Source organism: Atheta coriaria, unplaced genomic scaffold, assembly GCF_025399875.1.
Source record: "Atheta coriaria isolate IRGN ID8LTWV9N9 unplaced genomic scaffold, Caltech_Dcor_3.1 hic_scaffold_9_pilon, whole genome shotgun sequence".
NCBI lineage: Eukaryota > Metazoa > Arthropoda > Insecta > Coleoptera > Staphylinidae > Dalotia > Dalotia coriaria.
Window position 1 is genome coordinate 3,834,449 of NW_027045451.1, and position 23,775 is coordinate 3,858,223.

At 40.0% G+C, this 23,775-nt stretch overlaps 1 protein-coding gene across 2 annotated transcripts in view; it reads right to left on the bottom strand.

The window, feature by feature from the left end:
- The window catches only part of LOC135798977 (pikachurin-like), a 41,745-nt gene extending 20,384 nt beyond the window's left edge, over window positions 1-21,361 (bottom strand). The window contains exons 1-3 of one of the 2 annotated variants that reach the window (XM_065311983.1): window positions 20,844-21,361; window positions 9,102-9,218; window positions 5,264-5,665 (exon numbers count right to left, since the gene is read on the bottom strand). In XM_065311983.1, the coding sequence (XP_065168055.1) occupies window positions 5,264-5,665; window positions 9,102-9,218; window positions 20,844-20,952 (628 nt within the window). In that variant the 5' untranslated portion in view covers window positions 20,953-21,361. Of the gene's footprint in view, window positions 1-5,263; window positions 5,669-9,101; window positions 9,219-20,843 lie in introns of both variants that reach the window. The other variant, XM_065311982.1, reaches the window with a different exon arrangement.
- Between the last annotated feature and the right edge of the window lie 2,414 nt (window positions 21,362-23,775).

A 23,775-nucleotide genomic window follows, 5' to 3' on the forward strand; every position in this document is an offset into this window, starting at 1 on the left:
GATTCCACGAGTTACGTGCGCATAAAACAAACGAGCCCTGACGACGCACGCATATAAAACTCGCCTCGGGGTCTGTTTGTCGATGCGAAGAATGCGACGCTTGTTTCGGTCAGCACAGGCTGAGAGACCCTATCATTCTTCATCGATAAATAATCATTTGCGTCATAATTCTTGAACGAGCGTTTCGTGTCGCTTGCTTTACGCCGCCGCGTGTCACCTGCGTGTTATTTGCTCTTTGGGGTTTTACGTATTTTATACGATTCTTTGTGCGGTCGTGTGCGTCGTTTGCTCCTCAACGTCGGCTTACGTCTAAGCTAATGCTCGCCGGATAAATCCGAACCGGAACAATATCTAATACCGAATCAATCTTTGCGATTCCATGGCAATTCCCAAGGAAATGAATTTCATTTCCTGCCGGCGTCCCTTTGGGGAATCGAACGAAATAGTTTATTTTTTTACACGACCGCCAAGCGCCCGTTTCGTAAAAATTAGTTTTCAGCTTTCTCGATTCGCACACGCCATACAAACAGATCAAAAAGAAAATTTATCGAAAATTGCTTATATAAATAACTTACACGCACAATAAATAAAAAAGATACATTGCTTGGTGGAATATGGAAAATAACCGTTATAAGCTGACGTGGCAATTTTTCATGCGTTGTGCTCGGTGGTGTAGTCGTATATTGACAAACCGAAGTCATCAATCAATCATAAACGCAATTATTACGCATGTGCGCGGCAATTAAATTCGTGTAATTGGAGTCCGCGGTGGGCGGCCTGCGTGTGACACCAAATGAGTTCGTTGCTTTTTGTTCGTAATTATTCAATTTTTGCACAAAAACGCCTGGAAAACAACAATGTGTGAAACATTATTTATAGGCAACCGACGACTGATAATGTAGTTCGACAAGTTGTCGATTAGCTTGACATGCAATTCAATGTGTTTTTGAATTTTCCACCGTTTCACACAACAATTGGATAATATACGGTTTAATTATTGATGCGGTCGATTTTCGATGCAAACATGTGCATTAATGGCATACTATATTTGTCTTTGTAAAATACAAAATGTAGTTTTATAGGTTATAATAAAGAAAAAGAAAATTAAAGCCAATTTTTGCTGCATGCGGACTTTGAAGTAATGTGTGTTGCCTATCTTATTTTAAAAATAAACCTTCAGGTAAATGTCTCTAGAATTTCTATCCTTTGTTCAAGAAATCATTCCTTTTACGACGTGGTCATATCTTTAATAAAAATACAACAACTGAAACGCCGACGTTTGTCTTCCGGGCTCTGTGAAGCCATAAAACGATAAAATGTGACGTTGATACTCGCTTGCCGCCATTCGTTCGCATTGCGCGCCGCCATTTCGTGCGCTTTGTTAGCGTGTGCATTATAAATAATTCTGCCGCATGATGTTTTTTCTCTCTGCGAGTATTGCCGGGTGCTCGATGTTCACTTACCTCTGTGCCGCTAATGGCCGCACTGGCGTTCTCTTTGTGCCGCGCGATACAATGCATTCGCCATGCATGTTTTGCGGATGGTGGATGCGCCGGGCCAACCCACTTGAGGACGTAAAGCGAGACGCCGGCGTTTGTGAAATTTGCATAATTTCATTTTAATAGTGACGCCGCTTTTCCCGGAGACTTAATTTAAGATTACATGCAATGAAAAAATCCCGGGCATTCAATTAAGCAATGTAAACGCGCAGCGACACGATATTTTACGTCGAGCGCGGAGAAAAAGTTTTGCTTCGGAGCGAAATTTACATCAAAATTGATGTTGCATTAGCACGAGGCGAGGGTTGTACGTCGCCAGCTATCTATATCGTAATTAAATGGCAATTTGTGATTCATCGCTCTTCTTTTTCGTTTGCACGTAGGCGAGTATTAAGGTGTTTGTATGTACGCTTGGGCATTTCGTTCATTTGGTGAAGAAATGTTGCCGACAACAGGAACTAATTAAAAGTGGCTTTCGCATTAATAAGAAACGCATCATTATCTGATCGTAAACCCTCTGAATCGTACTTGGTATTGCCTAAATTCCCATTTCAATTGGGGCATGTCGTCTCACCCCATTGCCGACAACAACCATTACAATTTTTATCTTTTTTCCTCCAAACTTTTTAGGGGTTTTCCCCTTATTTCTTGCAATTGATTAAAATCGAAAATCAATACTACCCAAATTTATAGATTGCTTAAATTGGTTTTTTATCCATCTAAATTTTATAGTCGACTTTATTCACTTGGGAATTAAATACAAATTTTATGTTTGCTCTGATTTCAACAGTGTTAAGGTTAGACGCTAGAATTTCCATTCGAGACTATTAGCCGCACATGTTACGGCGTAGACGATTCCATTATTAACCGCACGGCAAAGGAAAAATAAAAGTGAGACTGCTCCTAGTCACGCCATCCAAGAATTTCGACTGTTTGTCGCGCACGCAAGCCGCATAAAGTCAGACCAGTCACCGGCAAGTTACTACGCGTGCACAAAAGGTAACAATTATCATTTACATCGCTGGAAAAGCTTTTCTATGCTTGCGACAGCAGCAATTATTACCACAACCGTTCCCCGAACAAATTTGGTATTAATTTAGTAAGTGAATAATGATTCAAGAACAACCATTACAATGCGTGTTTTAATTTATAAGGAAAACACACATAAATCATTTAATCTAATTAATCTGTCATTATCAGTTTGTCTTTTTTTGTTTTGTAATAAGCTAATAAGTGCGAAAACAATAAATTTTGCAATCGCAAATAATCGGTTCGTTTGCTCTAATATGCAGAGCACGTAGGTAATTAAAATTTATTGAAATTTAAACTAATTGCGAAATAATTCAGTTTTAAAGCACTAACTGTGCAAAGCTTCTATTAAGCTGAATTAATTGCCAAACATTATCACAGCAATTTTCAATGCGCAAACAATTGCGGGGAAAATATTCAAATATTTAAAAAATGTGAAAAGTTTTGGTTAAATATTTACATTTGATATCGACCATTGGCGGGAATAATATTTACACAAATTGCAATTTTTTGGTAGCCCCCTTTGTCATAAATCATGAAAAAATTGTAAAAAATATTTTGTTTGCTTGTTAAATTACAAAAAGAAATAAAAATTTCATTTTTATCAAATTTTTAAAACAAATTAACCCATATTTCTAATTTCCACAAACTAATTCCTAATTTCCTTGAACTACATGGCACCCTGTATATTTACACTCATCGAAAATGATTCTTTTCCACTCTAAGTATGTAATGCACCTACCATTACAGTCTACTTTGATGTAAAAGCTTTATTTTCAGTGTAAAACTTTACTTCCTTGAAAAAAGCAGTCAATAAATTGATTATTTTGAAACTAAACGATATCAAACGACTTGATATCAATTGAATGCACTTTCAACCTTTTTTTTTCAGCCAATGTCCGCTTTATTTGTTGCGGAAGCAGATCGAAAGCAAATGCAAAGCTTGCTGCTTTCATCGGCCATTTTATTCCATCGTAATTCGTCCAATTTATGAGCGACTCTATTCAATCGTGCGCTTTTACTTCGACGCCGATATCTACTCACACATCCCCTCATTCTACTCCTGAATCCCACCTGCGCCCGACTGCCACCCTGTCCACGTATCCTGCAGCGCATACAATCCAATCAATCCGTTGCTATTGCTATTTTGACCATTGGTTACGCCAATGCACTAAAGGTGAGTGTGTGGGTTGAAACATCGCCAACACACGTCGATGGCCAGACATACAAATTACGAACGATAAATGCAAACGCGACAGCAACTTCGGAACGCAACGCAGTCCGGATGCATTCTCACAATACGCAAATCAACTGCCGGTCGGCGGCGTATTTGATATTTACCTGCATCGTTGCGATTCGCGTCTGCAAAGTTTCATTGCGAGAGGGTGGAATTACGAATACTTGGTCGATGTTGCTGACTCGCCAGTTCTGATCAGCATTCTGCATTCTCTATTCATGTGATATGTTCAATACGCATTGCTCGGTTCATTCAGAATATTTGAAAAAAAGTTCATTAATTAAAAAATATCTTTTGATTTTTATTTTTTATTATCCTTTCATGTAATTTTAAGTGTTTTGCTTGTTTTTCAACTGATAATTTAGTAAAACACAAGCAAAACATTAAAAAATTGAAATTTAAAAAAGAAAATCAACTATTTCGGTTAAAAAATTAAATAAAATGAAATTTTACCTATATTGGAACAAATATGCTATCAATTTCTAAAATTACTGCACTGAAGTATTTCCATAAGTAATTAATAACTCCAGGAAATTGCCTTTTTAAACTTTACACCGTCGCTTTTCAAATACACGCAAAAAATCTCTTCAATCATCTAATATTTAACTTTGCGTCATGCAAATATTGCATTCCGTAAAAAGCACCTACAGAAATAGAAAGCTGGCTTTGTCGACAAATGACGACAATGCACAATATTCCTTTTGGAGCCTCGACGCGCACTGCATTCAACCATCATAAAGGCGATACGTGTATTCAATTTTCCCGTCATCGAATGGGTGCACAACGCGTCGCTGTCGCCCCTCTAGGGCAAGCAATGCAAAGGCTAGGTCGGGAAACCATTATTGAATTTTTGCTCGCTTTAAACCGGTCTCATTTTCCACGGCCGAGTGAAATTTATAAACACGCCGGAGCTCTGCTGCGACTATTTCGATTTCGTTTCGCGTGCCAATGAAAAGCCAACGCGTACAGTATAGGTGTATATATATATAGCAGGGCAATAAAACCAACTTGAGCTTTATTTCAGAGCGAAAAAACCTTGGATACTGCTTTGGCTCTTGTTACGGGTCTCGGTTTCGTTGTGTGTTGTTTTTTCTTGTTGTTTCTGTGTGGAGCAAGAATTAAGTCGGGACAAAAGCAATGTTTGTAGGTCGCATAAATTTTAGCTTCATGTAATTGCGTTTTAAACATTTTAGAAGAACATTTTAATTAATTTTTTCGTATTTTCTCCGAAATAATATCAAAATGTGAATTAATCTATTCGTAAGTATACTTGAGACTTGGCCAAGACAAATATTTCGTTTCGACGCGATATGATATTGTTTCGACTTTCGACTTTGATAAGTCAATGCAGCGTCGGCAAAGTTTGAAGCGCGTTCGAAGCCGTCGGGTCGGAAACAGCCCGCCATCATGCAAATAAGCCGGCGACTATTTTTGCCCGTATCCCGAGGATAAACAGATGGGATCGCGGATGGAATGCAAAGTAAAGTAGTGTCCTGACCTTTTTCGCAGCGCAGTCCGCCGCGTCCCAGCGGGCAGAGGCAGACCGGCTCTTCGGCGTCCCGCAGGACGCATCCACCGCCCGCGCCGCACTCGAGCGGACATGGTCGTTCGGTGGCGATGGGAGCGGTGGCTCTCGCCTGCGTCGATATCTCGGTAAGCTTTTGTTCTAAGCGCGGCGCTTGTGTGGTGCTTCCTCCACCGCCGCCGCCGCCGCTCTCCGTCGCATTATAGAACTGCAATTTGTATATGTCCGTGTAGTTCTCTCCGGCGCTGAATTCGGCGTCCAGCTCCGCATCCTTCTGGTACAAAATATCTTCTTCATTGTTCAAATTATTGGCTAAGTAGTACTCCTTATCGATATTGACTATTTCGTTTTCTAGTGGCGATCCTGTCGTATTTACTTCTGAAAGCATAGACACATTGCATTAAATTACATTCTTACAACAAAAAAATTTAATTTTTTTAAAATTTAAATTTAACTCAGTATAATAGCTCAAATAATTTTCTGTCACTGTGCTTGTACTGTAAGTATTATGTTTTGTTCGGTTTATACATGACAACTTGGTGAAAACGTTCATCTCAGTGTTGACGCATTGAGATTATAAAGGGTTTGTCTCGACGGGATAATGCACGCACAAAATTCCGACCCTCTAATCCCCGATGGGCTGACCGTATTAAGACTCGAAATTATAATTAAAATTAGTTGGGCAACCCAGTCAAATATAGCGCACGTTTTTAATTAATTCCGTGCGACGTCTGCTGCTCGCCTCTTTCCGGTATTAATCAAAATTTCATTATTTATTGCCTCACGCTGCAGTCCCGCGGGAGTGCGCGTCCTATTGAAAGTCGCATAAATAATGCAGATGTCGTTGCGACCGGAAACAACACGCCGTTTCTCGACGCGGATTCGATTTGCTATAATATCCCGACTATGGCTTTAAACAACACAATAAACCATTCATAATATGCCATTGACTAATTGTTGCGGTCCGGCGATTTGCGGTTCAACGTCAACCACCCTATTTCGTACGAGAATGCACAGAGTGGAAAATGCCTTGACTGCCGCAATGAATCAGTGTGAATGTGTGTGTGTGTTTTAATTTAAGTTTCCATTTTGAACGACCGCAGGTAAATACTACAATGCTTTGAATTTCCTCATTGAATCTGTGTGGGTGGAAATGAAATGGCAATCGTACGGTATTGTGGGCAGGCAAACAGAGAACAAAAAAAAACACGGCGGGCTTTTTATTTTATTTTTCTAACAGAAGTACCTACTTGTTTGTATTCTTAATAATTCAGAGTGCTTTTTGCTTTCATTTGGATTTACCATGAGCTTTGTCATGGTGGAGGCGCGCTTTTGTATTGTCTCGTGTTATTTTTGTCCTTCAAATCTAAATTTGATTTTTTAAGAAACACATTGTACATAACCATGAAATAAAAATAATTATATAGGCAACCAATCATACAATAAGCGTAAAACATTTAAAAATTAAATTTAAAAAAATTAAAAATGTTTTATTTTGATTCAGGATGAATTTCTATGTCAATTTGTTTAAAGTGACAATTTTAAAGCGTACGCTCTGGTAATCAGTTGGCAAACAGCAGGATATTAAAACTCCTGATGTTGTACTACTTGTAGTCGATATTCGAGGCGTTTCGGCATGCAAGAACGGCAATAATAAAAATTTATGTTTGCTGGCATCGCGCCAGCTGGCCGTTTTTTATCCGACGAGTTGGTGTTTTGCACCCGAAACTAAACCCACGAATGGCAGTGATTCGGTATTAGGAATCGCATAGGAATTGCCTCATTTCAAGCTTAATTTCACATATTTTTTGTGCCCCGGGAGTGCAGAGAGCGTGCGCCACTCGTAACTCGTCGCCCCCGCTGTCAATCGAATAAATTTCCTTGTTTTTGTTTCGCGCTAAATGTTCGGTCAGCCATCGAATTTGATTCACTCTGGACTGAATCATAATTTGCATTCACGCGACCAAATGAGCTTGTAATACACTCGCAGGGACCACATGTTGCCGTACTAGATTGTAATTAACTACCGATCGTCTATCGGGGCGATCCAATCACACTTGTGTTACATGTTTGCGCGCATCGATGGAGGTTGTCAATGATTATGCATCCGGCGAGCGGGCTTTATACAGGATTAGGTGGTCTTTCTATTAGGATACTGCGGAAATTCGGATTTTGCATTAACATTTCATTAACATGAATAAACATCAACACAAAAACTAAATTTTTATGTTTTTTGTTTATTTTTCGGTTAAAAAATATGTTTTGATATTATCTGTGTAAACACCGACAGTGTTTGATAGTGACTCCTTTCAGAAATGGCTTCCTCAGCAAAATATCCACTTTCCTTAGAAAAATAAGTGAATTTGAAATTGGAATAAACAACCCAAGTGGAGTTGGTGCGTCGTGTGCACGATACAAATTGAAGCGACGTGTTCGGGAAGCACAAAAACCTCCCACAGCGCCGCCCCCGCATGCCGCTTTCTGTTTCGTTCGAGGTGAGAATACTTAACGATGTTTATATTCAAATTCGCATTGTTAAGTGAAGAAAATTAGGCCGGCCTTGCGTTTTTGGTCGCTAGGCGGCAGCCTAAGCGGCTTATAAATTGTTTAGAAACAATACAATAAAATCATTAATCCCGGTGGTGGCTTAGACTTCTTGCAACCGCCCCCGGAGTATCAAAATACGAAAAGTTGAAAATGTATTTGCATTTTCAAACAATTCGTTTGTTGGATGTTTTTTGACTGAAAATGTGAAACTTTTGTTTGTACAATCGATTCGAGAACAAATAATTTTGTATATTTGCGTATGTAACAGTATCTTGTACGCGTCGCTCGCAGGAAGACATGTTTGCTTGTGACAAATAGAAAGGATTTAATTAAAACGCGCGCGCTTTGAAAATATATGCGCGGATAAAAAGGCTTCCGCGCTGCGATGGGCCGAACGCAAAAGTTTTAATAAAATGCATGTAAGTCGAAAGTATGATGAGCATTATAAATTCGACGCGCCGGATGCGCGTCCTCCCCGATTGCGCGGAACGTGGCTTCGGTTGGAAAGTTTGCCCATTTAAAGTATTCGAGGACGATTAATTTTCTGTTTTATTTAATTGCGTCTTTGCGCAGAGGCGTGCGACGTGCGGCCGTGTTTTGTCTCGCGCATTATAACCGCCGCACAACATTACATTCCGCCACTACCGCCTCCGCCAAAGTATCGATCCGTGCGGAGAGGATCTTGCCGGTTGCCGCTTGCGCCTCGTCGTTTATTATATTTTCCGCTTCCGCCTATCGAAGTTATATGCGTGGGTTGCTCGGTGGCTGGTGTGTATGCGAGTATGGGAAACTCATTTATTCTACAAATATATATACGTTCGATATTTTAAGTTTTCCTCTGACGGATATTGACATCGAGCAAGAAAATTATTTTCTGGTCTCGGTGCGATGCATCTCATCGCATGCTGCACACGCTTTGCACGAGGATTTGCGTGACAATCCGGAGGATATGAATTTTCCTGGGTGGTGAGTTAAAGGTAAAAAAACGAAAAAAAAATTGGCATTTATTTCATGTTGATCACAAGACGATTTTTATATTATTTTATATATTAAAAGTAGAAAATATAGATTTTCATATGCACAAGAATAAAATTCAATGCTTTCCACTTTTGATATGTAAAATTTTTGGTTTTTCATCAAAAAAAATTTAAAAACGTTGTTTTTATAGTGAAAAAATAGTCCGCAATAAAAAAATTTATCTCACTGCGCAATTTGAAATTTGAATGTGGTAAAAACACAAAAACTAAACGGAAGAATAGCTTACCGTAACAACTGTAGCCGTCGGCGTGCAGCGTGTAGCCGGGACGGCAGTCGCACTCGTACATCCCATCGTGCAGATCGTAGCACAATTGCATACAAGGGCTGCCATGATTACATCGCCCTAAAACAACAAATCAACTTAATTTTCTATAGCGCAGTGTGCATTTTTAATGTCGCCGGTCTGCGCCAGCTACTAAACGTAGCGCAATTACGCGACAAGAATATTAAATAGTTTATTACATGTCCGGGGGCGGCTGATGCCCACCGGCCACAAAAAGTAAAATTTCACTCGCCGGTCATAAACCAACCACTCATGTTTTGTGCATCTACCAAAACTATTTTAGTCCAGCTAAATTAAATTAATCAATATTCCGCTATTAATTAAAATTTAATGAATTACTTGATGCGTCTTTTTCGGTTGTGATTCTTGTCATCATTCGACGAGGTTTAACCCCAGCGGATAATACGGTATTAAACGATTATTATTAATATGAAAAGAGTTTTGCGTAATCTCCTTACGACGCTAGTTCTCGAGTGCCCAAGTTTGCCCGCCGCCGATAATAAGTTTCGTTAGAATGGGAAATAATGGAAAATCACGCTGTGCAAACTTCTCTTCCTTCCTCTCCCCTTTGTTGCGCTCCAACAATCCGGAACCCATAATCACGCCGCGCGCGAGCGCGCCTTCGATCAAATTTCCTATTTATCCGCCATTCCAATATTATAATCACCCTCGCGAACAACAATGGGCGCTTCAGTTCGTTTACCTTGGCGCACAAATTGCGGCCGCACGAATGGTAGAACAGACCGGAGTCAATACAAATTAAAATCGAATCCGGCAAACTAGCGGGGGTGGTACATACTCGTTGCTATGTAACTTTTTATTTTTATTTTCGTTTTGTTTGTAATTGTGTTTCGGGATTTTCAGTTTGATTGGCGTTCACGAAATATATTTCCCATTCCGAATACTAATATCCAATTAAACTTGATATTGGTTTCATATATTTTTTGTGCATTGCAATGAGAACTTTACGGCATAATTCATTTCCTTATTTTGCGCGAGAAAGTGACTGCGAGGATGCTTTGACGTGGAGTGTCTGCGTGGCGGAGGCAAAAATTCGAGTTATTCGCCACCGGAGTTGAAAAAGTTGAAAAACTCGAAAGCGTGCGGTCTTTTCGCAGTTTATTCTTCCACTTCTACTTCTACTTTTCTACTTTTTGCACGTTCCAAGAGACTTTTGAGACGATTCTTTGCGCTGCGATGAAAATTGTCAGAATTCTTTCTTTTTCGCCAGTTTTTTCTCTACTTGAAGTTTAACTAGTTTATTTTATTCTCAACTGGTTTGTCGATAAAACTTAAAAATCTTACTTACCACATTAAAATGTCAAGAGTTTTAAAATCGAATTAAATTTACCTCAAACCAAGCAAAGGAATAATTATTAATTACTTGTTCTCAAAGTGCAATTAAACTCATTTCGACCTACAACTCTTTCCAAACATTAAAAATACTTTTATTTTTTATTAACGGAAGTAATTTTTGTAAATTTTCAAATTAGGTACCTGCCATCTTCTCAGATCGTTATAATAATGACGTGAAATTAATTTTAATACTCGAGCTCACAGCATCTTAATGCATAAGCACGGGAGACTTTCCGTAACGTGCACGCATTCTTTTTTCTTTTATTTATTACATCCGTTGCTCGCGACCGCTTTTGCAATATTGCTTTCCGCGCGCCCGCCATTTTAATACTCGAAAGCGTTCGCGTAGTCGGATTTTCCACATTTTCGCGTTTTATTTCCGTACGGCCGAGCGCGCGCATTTTAGCCAGCGAGCAAAATTGGATTAATGCGATTAGCGCGCGACTACTTTTAATCAAACGCGCTGCGCGCCGGCAACGACGTCTCGTCAACGTAATAAATTACATTTTGGTCACATTCTACGAACGTTGCAGATGTGTTGATAGATATATGAACCGCTGCCGTTGAATATGACCAACATGGGGGTTAGCGTGCGGGGGATAACTTCGGATAGTTCTGTCGTCGACTATCATTTATCATAACGCGAGCGCGAACTAAATTCGGCGAGATTAACGCTGAGCTTCGACGCCGTTTTGGGGAGAGATGCAAGTTTGGAAAAGTACAAAACTACAACGACATGGTAGAAGAGATTAAATCCGAAAAACAAAACCAAGATGACAAGAAAATATATAGAAAGTTAATGATTCTGGAAGCGAGTGTAATAAAGCGTTTAATGGTGGCTTTAATAAGCAATTAAATTCGGAACGATCCTTTTGTGTCGGCACGTATTGCAAATACAAATATACAGGCTAAGACAGAATAATAGCTCATGAATAAAAAAATTGTTGCTTACAACGTGAATTAAACGTGCTTGTAATGCGAATAAAATTATAAAATTAGATTAAATTCTGAGTTACCCAGTGTAGTAATAAAAATTGCAAGCGATGTGGAAAATGAGGACGAAAAAAAGCGAATAAAACTTAAAATAACGTGCCTTTGTTTCGATTTGGGGTTTAATGCATGTTTGAGCAAGATTTAACATCTATTATTAATGTTTTCCAACACTTAAAAGTTAAACTATAAAATAAACTTTGAAATTCATCAATTTTACGCTTAGTTTAATACTACAGGTGTTAAATAACTATAAATATAATAAATTCGTAATTTTATTCCCCTTTTCGATAATATTTATTAAATTTTAATTCCGAAATTAATTATTATTCATGCTCGTGCAGAAAATGGAACAAGAGGGTTTTTCGAGTGTATAATTCAACCCTTGACCGCTTGGCGAAACACTTTCGGGCAACGCTGGCGTTGCACTGCGCGTATTATTATAAATTTGCGCACGGATTAATTTATCGTCGACGGGCGTTGCCGGCCATTGTGCGAATGGCGCTGACCGCCACAAGCACGCGACAATAAACAAATACAACCGACACGGTTTATGATAGTTTAGGAGGCACTCGTGCACACGGGCCCGCCGAGTTATGTTTTTATCAAGCGACCGCACGTCGAACCCGAAACTGTGGACGCGCTCGTCGCGACTCAGGACCTTTTAGTCGTTTGTTTAACGCTCTGCTTTCAGCGCACGGATAAAGAAGATATACGCTGTGTCGTAAACAGCTTTGAAACGAGAGTTCCGCGGATACTCTTTGGAGACCTTTGAGGTAGTTATCAAAACTATAAAATTTGCTGAAAGGATTAGGTTTTAGTAATAGTTTCCGTTTTAATACAATAGATTATAACCTCACTCATAATACCTCACTCAACAATGAAGCTTTTGTTCGTTAGACTAAAAATTTTATCAAAAATATCAATAAAACATAAAAACCCAGTAATTTTTTAGTTAAAAATAGAAAATAAATTGAAAAACCTGCAATAAAATGTTTTGCTTCCCGTTATTTTGAAGAATAAGTATTTATGGTAATATCAGAGCTTCCAACTGCTCCATCTGCTCGTAGGTTCGAATATAATCGATGCTGGACGTAGGAAAATGCCTTGTGTGGGCCGCAGTAAAGTGCGAGTCCTGGTTTGTTTGGTTTTAGTTGCCCGGACGACGCGCCGAGGACCCTTGACCGCCGGCGAACGTAATGCCTAATTCCTAATTCCTGCTCATTATACCATGTTCAATTCTACAACCGACAGCCAAGCCCTAAGTAATTCCAGTTTGAATGGAAGAATAAACAGCAACGCTGAATATTGACAGACGTCATTGGTATTTATAACTAAACTAGTTATTATTTCCTCATTGGTCGGTTTGCAAAACAAATGGCTCCGCTTGGGTTGAACAAGATTGATGTAGTTGTAGAATATGCTTAGACAACTCACTCGACTTTGTTTAAACCGCCCCTGTCCGAGGAAAACAAATGTGGTGTTTAGTATAGGTAAAACACATCCCGCACACCTACACAACTGCTAGCGTGAGAGGTTAACACCGAGTTGAAGTTGTTGTACACGAATCGGTCGAACAGTGTAGGCTGTGTGGTTGTGGGTGGGGGTTGCAGGGTGAACTGACAGGCCATCATGTTCAGGTACACATGCATGTACGTGCTCACGCGGCGTGTTCTTTGAATTATGCACGGCGTTGCACCCTCAACCCCTGAAGCCATCAACCCTCCTCGACCTTCCCGATTTACTATTAAGGCACTGGATGCCTATAGCGCTCGCGCGACTGCACCTTTTTTCGTCACATTCGCCGCTGTAAAGAAACGCTGATGCCTTGAGGGGGTGAGTGTGAAAATGAGACGTGGAAAAATGCTCGGCGCGCACACGCAAGAACAAGCATCCGCAAGTTATAAATCATATTTCACGTCTGAGGAGATTTCCGAATGAATGATGATCAGCCTCATGAAAACGCGCAAAGTTTGTGCCAAAAGACGCGACACGACGTGGTGTTCGTTCTCGTTTACGTCGTTACAGCGGCGTTGTCGTAGCAGATGGTAAACAGTACATGCCAAACTATGTTCGCGAAGAAGGAGGAATCTTGGCTGTAAAGCGGCGAGGCGCTTCAGATAGATGCGCAAATGAATTGGATTTTCCTGCCCACTTCGTCCGCATTCGAAGCGAGCATAACTCGTGTAATATTATTATGGGTGGGCGTTTGGCGCTCGTGTTTATGGTTTTTTGGGCGAAAACTGCGGGGAAAACTAACGAGGGCTGTTCGGGGCCACCCCTATTTCTGCCTACCGTGTTGAAGTAAGTTGGTGTTGGCAGGTACGAGCAATTAGAATCGTTGTCATGGTAACTCTGGTGAATGCCTACACACTCCACGCGCGTTCGTTCGGAAACGAAGGAAAATTGCACAAACGAGCTGAACGAACATTTTCACCATGCGCACAATGGTATTTGTTTTATGGAAACGTCATACGAATAAAATACCCGGAATTAAAATGTAAAATATTAACTTTTAAATAACAGAAAACAAAAATTTTCATTACAAACGCAAACAAATCGCAAACCAAAAATATTTTTTCTATTTTCACCCAAAAAGCGCTAGTTTTCCACGGTTTTGAGACACAAAAAGTTGTACTTTATACACGGCCGTGACTAAAGTACTTTAATCACGAGTTTTAGTCACGGGTTTTATACTAAACATTATTATCATAAATAATTTATAAATTTTAAATATTGATATTGATATACATTTGATGTTTTCCACTGAGGTATAATTTTCCCCTAAAAACCTTTCCCGTACATGTAACTTTACACCGCATCTCATTATCTCCTATTAATTAGTAATACGAATCTAATTAATAGCGTATACATCACCCATGAGTTCTCAACTTGCACATCACCTACTTCTAATTTCAATTTCCTCAAGCTTTTCACGCAAGTTTAGTAACTATACAACTATAGATAATATCAACCCTAGTTAGACGTGTGCGGCACATGATTACGCTTCGTCACTGCGCCAATTTATCCTGGCAGCAACGTTTAAATAATGTATGCACTCGCTGCTCGGGCGGTAGTTATTTTGAAGGATGTGAAATTGCAGAGTCCTGCGGACGACAGCGGCGCGATGATCGCGTGCTTGTTCTAGTCTTCTTCGTCTTCATTCGTCTACGTGACAACCAAACAGAATACGCCAGCTAGTTATTCTTATTATTAAACAACAATAACGTAATTTACGAGTGGAGTGTATGTTTGTGACATTTGCATTTGACTGTAATTGAAATGTACGACTGTTTATCGCAAACAAGTTGGAAGTTATTCTATATTAATATGACAAGTATGATGTTACATACTCCAAGAAATTTAAATTTTATTTATTCGTGAGTTTCCAGCGAGTTGAAAATCTATTTACTCAAAATATTTCACAAGACAAGATTTGTCAACACTTGATGACAAAGCTCCTTCCACTCTAATCCCCCTAGTTCATCTCAACCATACACAATTTTACATACAGTATATCTCCACAGATGAGAATGTCTCTTCATCTCTTGAAGACTGGGTTTAAGCTAAAGGAAACCTCAAGTTGTTCAGGTTTGCCGTAAACTGTAGCCTCGAATTGAATATAATACAGAATAGTCGAGCGCCGAGCGGAAAGATTACGAAGTTACTACGAATATACATCTGGACCACTTGCTACATGAAGATGTGCTCCACATCCACATACAGTGTAGAGATGGTTTAAGGATGTGGGGAAACGGAAGGCTTACGGTTACTACTACCAGAAGTGGGCCCGGCGTGTTTATCCAACCGTCCCATGTCCTGCTTCCTGCGTGATTTCATTGTGAATATGTTCAGCCGGTAAACAGCTAGTGGTACTGTTTAGTTACAGTTAAGATATTACCTCTCTCGCGGTCGCACGATCCGTGTCACTCCGAGTGCACCGGAATGCACGCTGGAGTGCGCTGGCGAGCGGGAGATTAAATTCCGTCATGCAGTTATGCACCACACGCGCACGCGTAGCTATATGCTAATGCGGAAATTAATCACCGTGTTGCTAATATAATTAAGTGTGCAATCATGTCCAGTGTGTGCGGCTAGTATGCGTGTAATTTTAAATCAGGATACTTCTGATTTACGACCAGGGAATATTGGCTATTTTATTGATTTGTACACCAATTCATTTTGTGATATTTGACGTTTGCGGTTTAAATTCCAAAACAATGTTATATAAACAGTGAATCTAAAATTTTGAAAATGTATTATATCATTTTGCTAATAAATTTTGTGGAAAAGCAAATATTTAATAAGAAAATATGAATATTTTGAGGATGCGAAGCAGATAATTTTTATTGCTTATGAAAACTTTGAACCCTCGATGTGGAAAATCGAATAACCACCTCGCAAAGCAAAAACTTTGTTTTTGCTATAAGAAATGCTCAAAATTGAAGTTGATTCTGTTTGGTCAGTATTGCATACGGTAGGTAAAGCTCGAGCGCGGACCGCTCGGTTGAATCGAATTAAATAAAACTCGAGGGTAGTTTTCGTAGTCCTGGCGGTCCTCGTGCGCCCTCAAGAGAGCAAAAAGCAACTCGTCCGCCACGCGCCACACGGGCGCACACTACCGCTTTCTTTCCAGTTTCCATCTCCCACCGCGTATTGATTATTTTTTGCCCTCTTCTTCTTCTTCGGGAGTTATATATTTTACGACGCGCGCGCGCCTCCGGCCTGTAGCCGTTTAAAGTCGCGTCCTTCGACGCAAACTTCGCCGGCGGACCGTTTCGCATTATCTTATTCATGCCGCTGGAAAGATCCGCGAACTTGTGCTGCCAAGTACGTGGAAATAGCTGGCGGAGGCGGGCCGGATAATTTTTCCTCATTTTTGCGCTCATAACGTCACGTTCCGGCGTGGCGCGGCGCGGCGGTTGGCGGCGAGTACATAAACTTTTTTCGTTTGCGGCATAAACTACCCGCCGCGTTAATTCGCAGTGACAAATACCGTGTCGGGAATTAGGTGTCGCGTCGTCTTATTCGCGTTTTTTTTCTGTCCCCAGCGCCAAGCTAAAAGTCACGAGTCACGACAAACGGAAAAATGAACAAGCGCGGGCGAATTACGGCTCATCCGTCTCAAGGAATGTAGGCGAGATAATCTTGTTGTTTTTCTAAGCAGGCGTCGGGAATAGTCATAACTTTTGACGCCTCTTACCGCATGCGATTTTATTTATACGAGCGCAAATATTTGTGCTACTTGGGCGCTAAAAACACTACAAAAATAAACCAGTTATAGCAATTCTCCTACAGAAGATTCATATCAAAATTTAGTTTCAAAGTTTTATTTCTACATAGTCCACAGCATATTTTATTCAATTGATATTTAAAATATAAACTTACTTGGACTAAAGCAAAAAATCCCTTTATTCTGTGGCGAAAGTGGGCTAATAAAATTTTTATGCGGCGCATTAACATGAAAACACAATTTGGCGTGTTGAATCTTGCAGCGCAAGGCGCAATGAAATGTGTGAATATAAAATATTGGAATTTCCATATTACCTACTTTTTTCTTTCTTTCTTTGGCTGGAATTTTTCCATCAGAGTTCTTTCGTACTTTCCGTGTGCACCGCTAAGAGTGTGGAGAGTGATACTCGAATATCATTTGCATTTTATATTATTTCATGTTTCCATCAGACGCCTCGCGTCGCGACTTTGATTAAGTGCATAAAAATATTAAAAAACTTTTCGTGCGTTTGTATTAACGCGTTACTTGTTAAAGAGTTACAGTATTACTTTGAATTCTTCACTGAATATTGAAGTTTCTTCAATTGCAAACGTACAGAAATTAAATTTCTATCCATGATGAATATTTTGTATACAATTGTATGCAATTTTAAAATAATTAATAATTAATGAAAGCCTTTAAGCCAAAGTTTTTGCCAACGTTTGTTAACGTCGCTTGTTTCACTTAACGCCCGGCTAACGACGACGCAGCGCAATATTTACGCCTCGGAAAACGCCGCATTTTGCAAACTAAACTACTTCTGCAATTGCATTCCGAGAAAGCGCGGAAGATTCCAAGTGCGCTTATGAATTATTCCTCTGTCGAGCTTTTCAACGTTTTGTGAAAGGAGACGCATGGCTTGTCCCGCATTCTCGTCTTTTGCATAACACATAAACAAAATTCATATGCTAATCAAATGCACTTCCTCGTATGATGTTATTGGTAGTTAGTAGCAAGAATCAAAACACTCATAATTAGGTTATTGAACCTTTCTTTTAGGTCCAAAAACTATTCTGAGGAAATTTCCGAAAGGAAGAAAAATGTGAAGCGAGAGGGTGGTTATTACTATTGCGTCTTGGGAGATGTGGCGCATCCATCCCAGTCGATTTGCAGTAATTTTATAAATGGCTTGGACTACCCTAATGGAGGTGATATTGATGAGGGCAAGTTCACCCTGAAGACCGCAAACATACCGACTACATAAATAACCATTTGTGTTTTTATTGCAGAGTGTTTCAAATTGAGGGATTTTCAAAGTTTTTTTTCTCAAACTTGTCTTGTTATCAAAAATCGATGCAGCTCTAAGATTTTCCAACCCTCTGTGATAAATTACGGAGTACATGAGGTGGAAAATGTGCACATGTTAGGAATTTTTGATTTATCGATGATGGTCGAGACACAGCGACATAACGATACAACACGGGCACGTGGAAACCGTCCCTTTGTGCGCCCGACGTGCGCACATTAAGTTTGCGGCGGCGCTGAGCGACAATCACGAAAATCAATTTTTCAAAGTGCTCTTCACTTCACCGAGCGGTCTTTGTCGAACGGTCTTTAGCTGCTCGCATACACCTATACGCCAGAATCAAGATTGAAGTAGAAAAAAACATCGTGCAAACAAAATGCATCCACCTTTTTGCTTTGTATGCTATGAGGAAGGTAGAACTCTTGGGGGGTCGGAAAGTCATCAAAAAGAATTCCTAATTCGTCGCATCGCGGTAAACACGGCTGCGAGCGTACATTCTTATGATTAGTATTCGCGGTAAGTCCTTTCAAGTGCTCTTCGGCCGTACTCCTGATGGCATCAAAAGGCAACGCCGGCGCCATGATATCAAACGTGTTTTTGTCGCTTTGTACGTGACCCCAGCAAACCGCAAGCATGCGTATTCGTATGTACACATGCGTTTTGAGCGTATGCAGATTATTCAGGATTATGCGCAGCGCGGCGGAAACTGTGTGTGCATCGCAAAACCACCTTTTCCAGACACAGAGGGTGCGCGGTATTACCACGCTTTGCTGCATTCGACTTTTGTGCCGTACTCGCATGTGCGGTGCTTCTTCAGGCTCAGCGCGCGAAGAACAAGCATGACAACCGCATATTGAATAATCAAAGTTTAACTTTTACGTTGCGGCGAGTGTGCGCTCGCTCACACGAAATTAATATCATAGTTTCGGATTTAGTTTGCGTACAAAGTGGAAGCGTGAAACTTTCGACGGGCGGACGCGGTTGTCACGGAAAGATGGGAAAAAATTAATTAAATGTCGAAATTATATATTCGGAACTGCTGAGTGTGCAGCGCGAGCGCAACCCTTTTCCTAATCGCGTAATCGCCCGACCGGAGACTGTCCCGCTTCGTGAATCAAATTACACCAAATTGCGGATAATTATACTGCACTGCTGCAGTTTTTTTTGCAAGAGTTACGAGGTTAATTGCAATATTAAATCAATAATTGTTTTATGCACATAAAAATGCCATAAATAATAAAATACACCAAATTATTGCACAAATAGTTAATAAAAATTTAAATTATTGCATTTGTACCAATTTTATCATTGATTTGAAACATGTATGTGATTAAATTTTCGTACGTAATAAAAAAAGATTTTTATTTTTTTAATTACTATTGTTAAAATGTACGTACACGAATTATTGAAATTGAAACAGCATCATTTGTGTTTTTCGTTCGCGCTCGTGATTGTGGCTGGTTAATTATACATCTATTTTACCCAATGCAGGGAAAAATGTGCGCTCGCACCGGTAAAGTAATTGAAAATGCAGTTTGCAGGTTGTCAGTAGAATTTTAATGAATTTAATCTGCGACTCGTATTCAGCGTTCGTATAAATCAAGCTTTTCACAAACAAATATAATGCATATATTTATCGATTTAGAGATTACGGCGTGTTGGACCCTGGGTTGGAAGCTCAATTCCACGCCGCATTAAACAATTTTTTGTTCAACTAATTTCACTTTAATGGTTTATTAAATATTTTATTTCGAAATAATCTAATATTGATTGCATTGTGCGTTTTAACGGTCTTTGTGATATTTTTCATGATTGTATTTGGTGAGGATTTATTGAGTTGTGATGGTCATTCGAGCGTTGTTGATTGCATTTTTTTGTTATACTGATGGCTGAAAAATCGCAACGCATTTTTCGTGCGTTCTGCGTTCTGCAAGAAGACGGACGTAGAATGTGAAATTTATTTATCAATTGATAGAATGTTTGGAAGCGTAACATTTTTCTTTCGCGCGTTTTGCGCTGTCTCATGTCGTCCTCGAACGCAGAATCGCGAGCGTATTCGATTTTGTGTCGCAACGGGAAGAATGCAATACGATACTGTCTGCTCAACAATGGGAAATCCGTCGACAATGATTTATACATTTCCTTTTTTGGTCGCTGCCGCCGGTTTGAAAATCAACACAAAAGTAACATAATGTATCACGTCGAATGTAAATAATTTCGTACAAGTGCTAAAAGTTGAGAGTTTTAAATAATGGTTGCCGGAACAAGGGCCGGAATGGTCGTAGGTCGGCTTTTTATGTGTGGTTAATTATTTTAATACGACCCCCCACCGCTGGTCCGAGTTTTAAACGATTTTAATTCCGTTTTAAGTCCTCCGGCAGTGTGAGGGTTGGCGTTTACATGCGCACGAGGTGGTGACGAGCTGTTGTACCCCTCGCGCTAAAAGCATATTCGTTTTAATTAATTATGCAAACAAAGTAGACGCAGGCGGCGCGTCGTGGGAAGCACTGCATCTTATAGACTTCATTAGCTCAAGGTGTTACTCGAGCAATGTCGCGACTTGCACTCAAATCACAATTAACTCATGTAACACTTTAAACAAAACAAAAATAAAACAAAAAAATAAAACTGCACAAAAAGTTGGCTGGCGGGGTGAAAATTTGATGACAATCAAATCCCCAGGGCTTTGTCTGTCGGGCACCTGAAGTGCTTTTTAATTTTTTATATATTAACTCGGCGAGCGAAAGTTTTTATTTGATTTATATAACTTTGTTATAAAGTCCTAAAAAGTTTGCGGTTGGTGCGGTTTTTTTAAGCCTACCTTGAAACGCAGCCTCGAATTGGCTCTTTGCATTATCCTCAGTGTCGACGACGCCGCCGACGAGCGCCAGCAGGGCAAGCAGCCCCAAAACCGTGCACCGATGCCCCATGTCGCGCTGTGATCCTTCTGGTGGCCCCGCCAGGCCCACCGTTTACACACATTCCACCCCCGGGACCGTTAGGACACTCACCACATCACACATCATATCCCGCACTAATTGCACTAGTTATTATTCATTACTTCATCAACTGTTGCATGCTTTGCAGGTGCGGAGCTCGGCGCGAATTATGCTGAATGAAAACGGCTGCGAAATTGGTCGCGGACGGTGGCGGCGTGCGTAATTGACTCGAAACGGGCGCGGAAAACTTGCTAGAGAAGCTCCTTTTTTCGATGGTGTCGTGCGAGCGCACTACGAGTACATTGCAACGCGTGTGCTCGGTTGTAATTGACTATGGCGGTGAAATAGTATACTACGGTTCAATACTCCCTTACTCCCGCTGGCGCACGATCGAAACTCGGAAAGCGACGCCCTCTGAGTGGCGGCAAGAAGCTTCCGAGGAGGGTAGGTTTGGCTTGCTATGAATCCTGCAACGCCACCTTCATGTGCCATTTTGAAGCATATTAAGGGTAGCTTATTTTATTTTGTAGGCAAATGCAGGAATATCCTTCTAAAATAGCTGAAATGTTAGTTATTATATTTGTTATATGATGGCGAGGAGCAACAACAATATCCTGAATCCATATTTAAATGTTAATTCTTCCATGCTAAAAATAAGATAATTAGATATAGCACAAAAATTTAAATTAGAAAGTAAAAATGTGATAAAGTTAATTAACTTGCCTGTTTTCCCTCTCTAACAACATATTTCAAAATCACTAGACTAAACATCACAGACCGTTTCGAAATAGTTAGTTATTGTTTTGTATCAATATTATGCCCGCGACCGCGTTTGACGATCTGTAATTGGGGTGGCGAAAAGGTTTTCGCCGCGGTATAGCCATGTGACCCGCTGCACCGCCTTTGGGCAACGGGCTTTTGGTACCATGCGCAAGCACATCGTCCAAAATTTAGCACACACACAAATATAAACACAATAAATAAATAAATACAATTTAAATGAGCGCGAAGTTTAACGGTCGCGACTTATGTTGGCTCAAAAGAATTATGAGCAAATAATAAATAATTAGTTGATAATCTCCGGCATTAGGAATGATGCGCGCCTGAAAGAACCGAACTGAAAACCCGAATGAATTGAACAGATTTAATGAAGTATACCGACTTCCCAAAAATTAATAAACGTTGATTGGAATTACGTCTTCTTTTTTTATCGCGCCTGAAAACCCCGAATTGAAAATCGCGAGAAACAAAAAAGATATTTTCCGGAAAAAACTGATAACGATTTCTGTTATGATGATGGTATACACGTGCATTAGTTATCGCATAAAGATACAAGACATCCAGTTTGGTGTCAGGTGGACTCACCACTTAAAGACATCCGGCGTTTCTAGCAATGCTGGGTGGACTATCCCTGAACCAAGGACCTAGCCCCGAGTGGGTCTCCCCTTCGGCTGTCACATACGCAGCAAAATGCTTTGCGCATCCGGCAGTCAGAGGCACTCGTGACTACCCTCCGGTCCAAGTCATCACCACACCTACCATACATCCGGCTCCTAGAAACTGGGATCCTACGTCAGAGTTTCTCAGGAGGAAGCGTCGATATTTTCCGATCTTGGGTCCAAAACGCTGGTAGGATGCTTGAAGTGGTCTGGGCCTCCTCATCCATCATGGGGTTGGAATGTAGTACGATAGTTACGGACTTACTCGCGACACGCACTCGGTTTTCAATACTGGTATTCGGAAAGGACTTTGTTGTAAACATGGTACAACCCTACTTTGAAAGTTCTCTAGTAATTTGTTCAATAAAAAGTTAAATTGAACCGCCTCGCGACCCGCACTCGATGAGTATTTCGTTACACCTCTCCAGGTCAATCGCGAATTACGTTTATCACTTGTACCTGGAATGTAAATAATGATTATACATATTGGGTTAAGGAAAATAGGCAATCTGTTACTCTCAATTAAATGAAATTTTGAAGAAAAAATGACAGGATCACTGAATATTGTTGTTAATAGGGAACTAAACTGTCCGAAATAGCTTTGTTTTAACTTTTGAACTTTTAAAATTGATTTAAAAAAGCGAAGATTGAAAAAATAAGAAAACGTGCTTATAGTAAAACAAATACATAAATTGTTAGAATACTAATATAGGTAAATTAGGGGAATGATAATAAAACAAGAGATATCAAACCGAAAACGAACGCGCCCGAGATACAATAAACCCCAAATAAATTGAATATGTACCTGAAAAATAAGCAGAGAGAACAATTAGCAACATGAAAATTAAAAAGAAATTATTGAAATTATTATCAAATATTATCGAATTATAGTCGAATAACTTACATTCTTCTTGATACCTACTTCACTTCACTTCACTTCACAATTAATTATGCATGATATGGTTTTCGTACCACCAATGCAAATAATTACGCGACGCAGAATCCGTTAGTAATATTTGTTTAAAAGAATAGCGTCTCAAAAGTAAATCTACTTTTAGGGCAATTATCAAACCTGTTTCCTTCTGGATTCATATAGGAAATACTTAGTTCTTACCACATTCAGAATCTTCAAACTGTTCCTTTTTATCGCTTTTAGTTTATGTGATAATCACCATCTATTTGCATTTCTCCCTTTTTACCTTTGGTTCTAACAGGTATCAACGAACCGCAACATTGGCAATTTTCCAGGTAACAGCGGCTTACCCCCACCACTTTTTGCAGGTCGCGGGCAGGTATAAAAGGGCAACGCGCAAGGTGGTTAGTACTCAGCCGTGCCTGAGTCGTCCAGCAGCACCTCTACTTGTCTCTAGGTCCT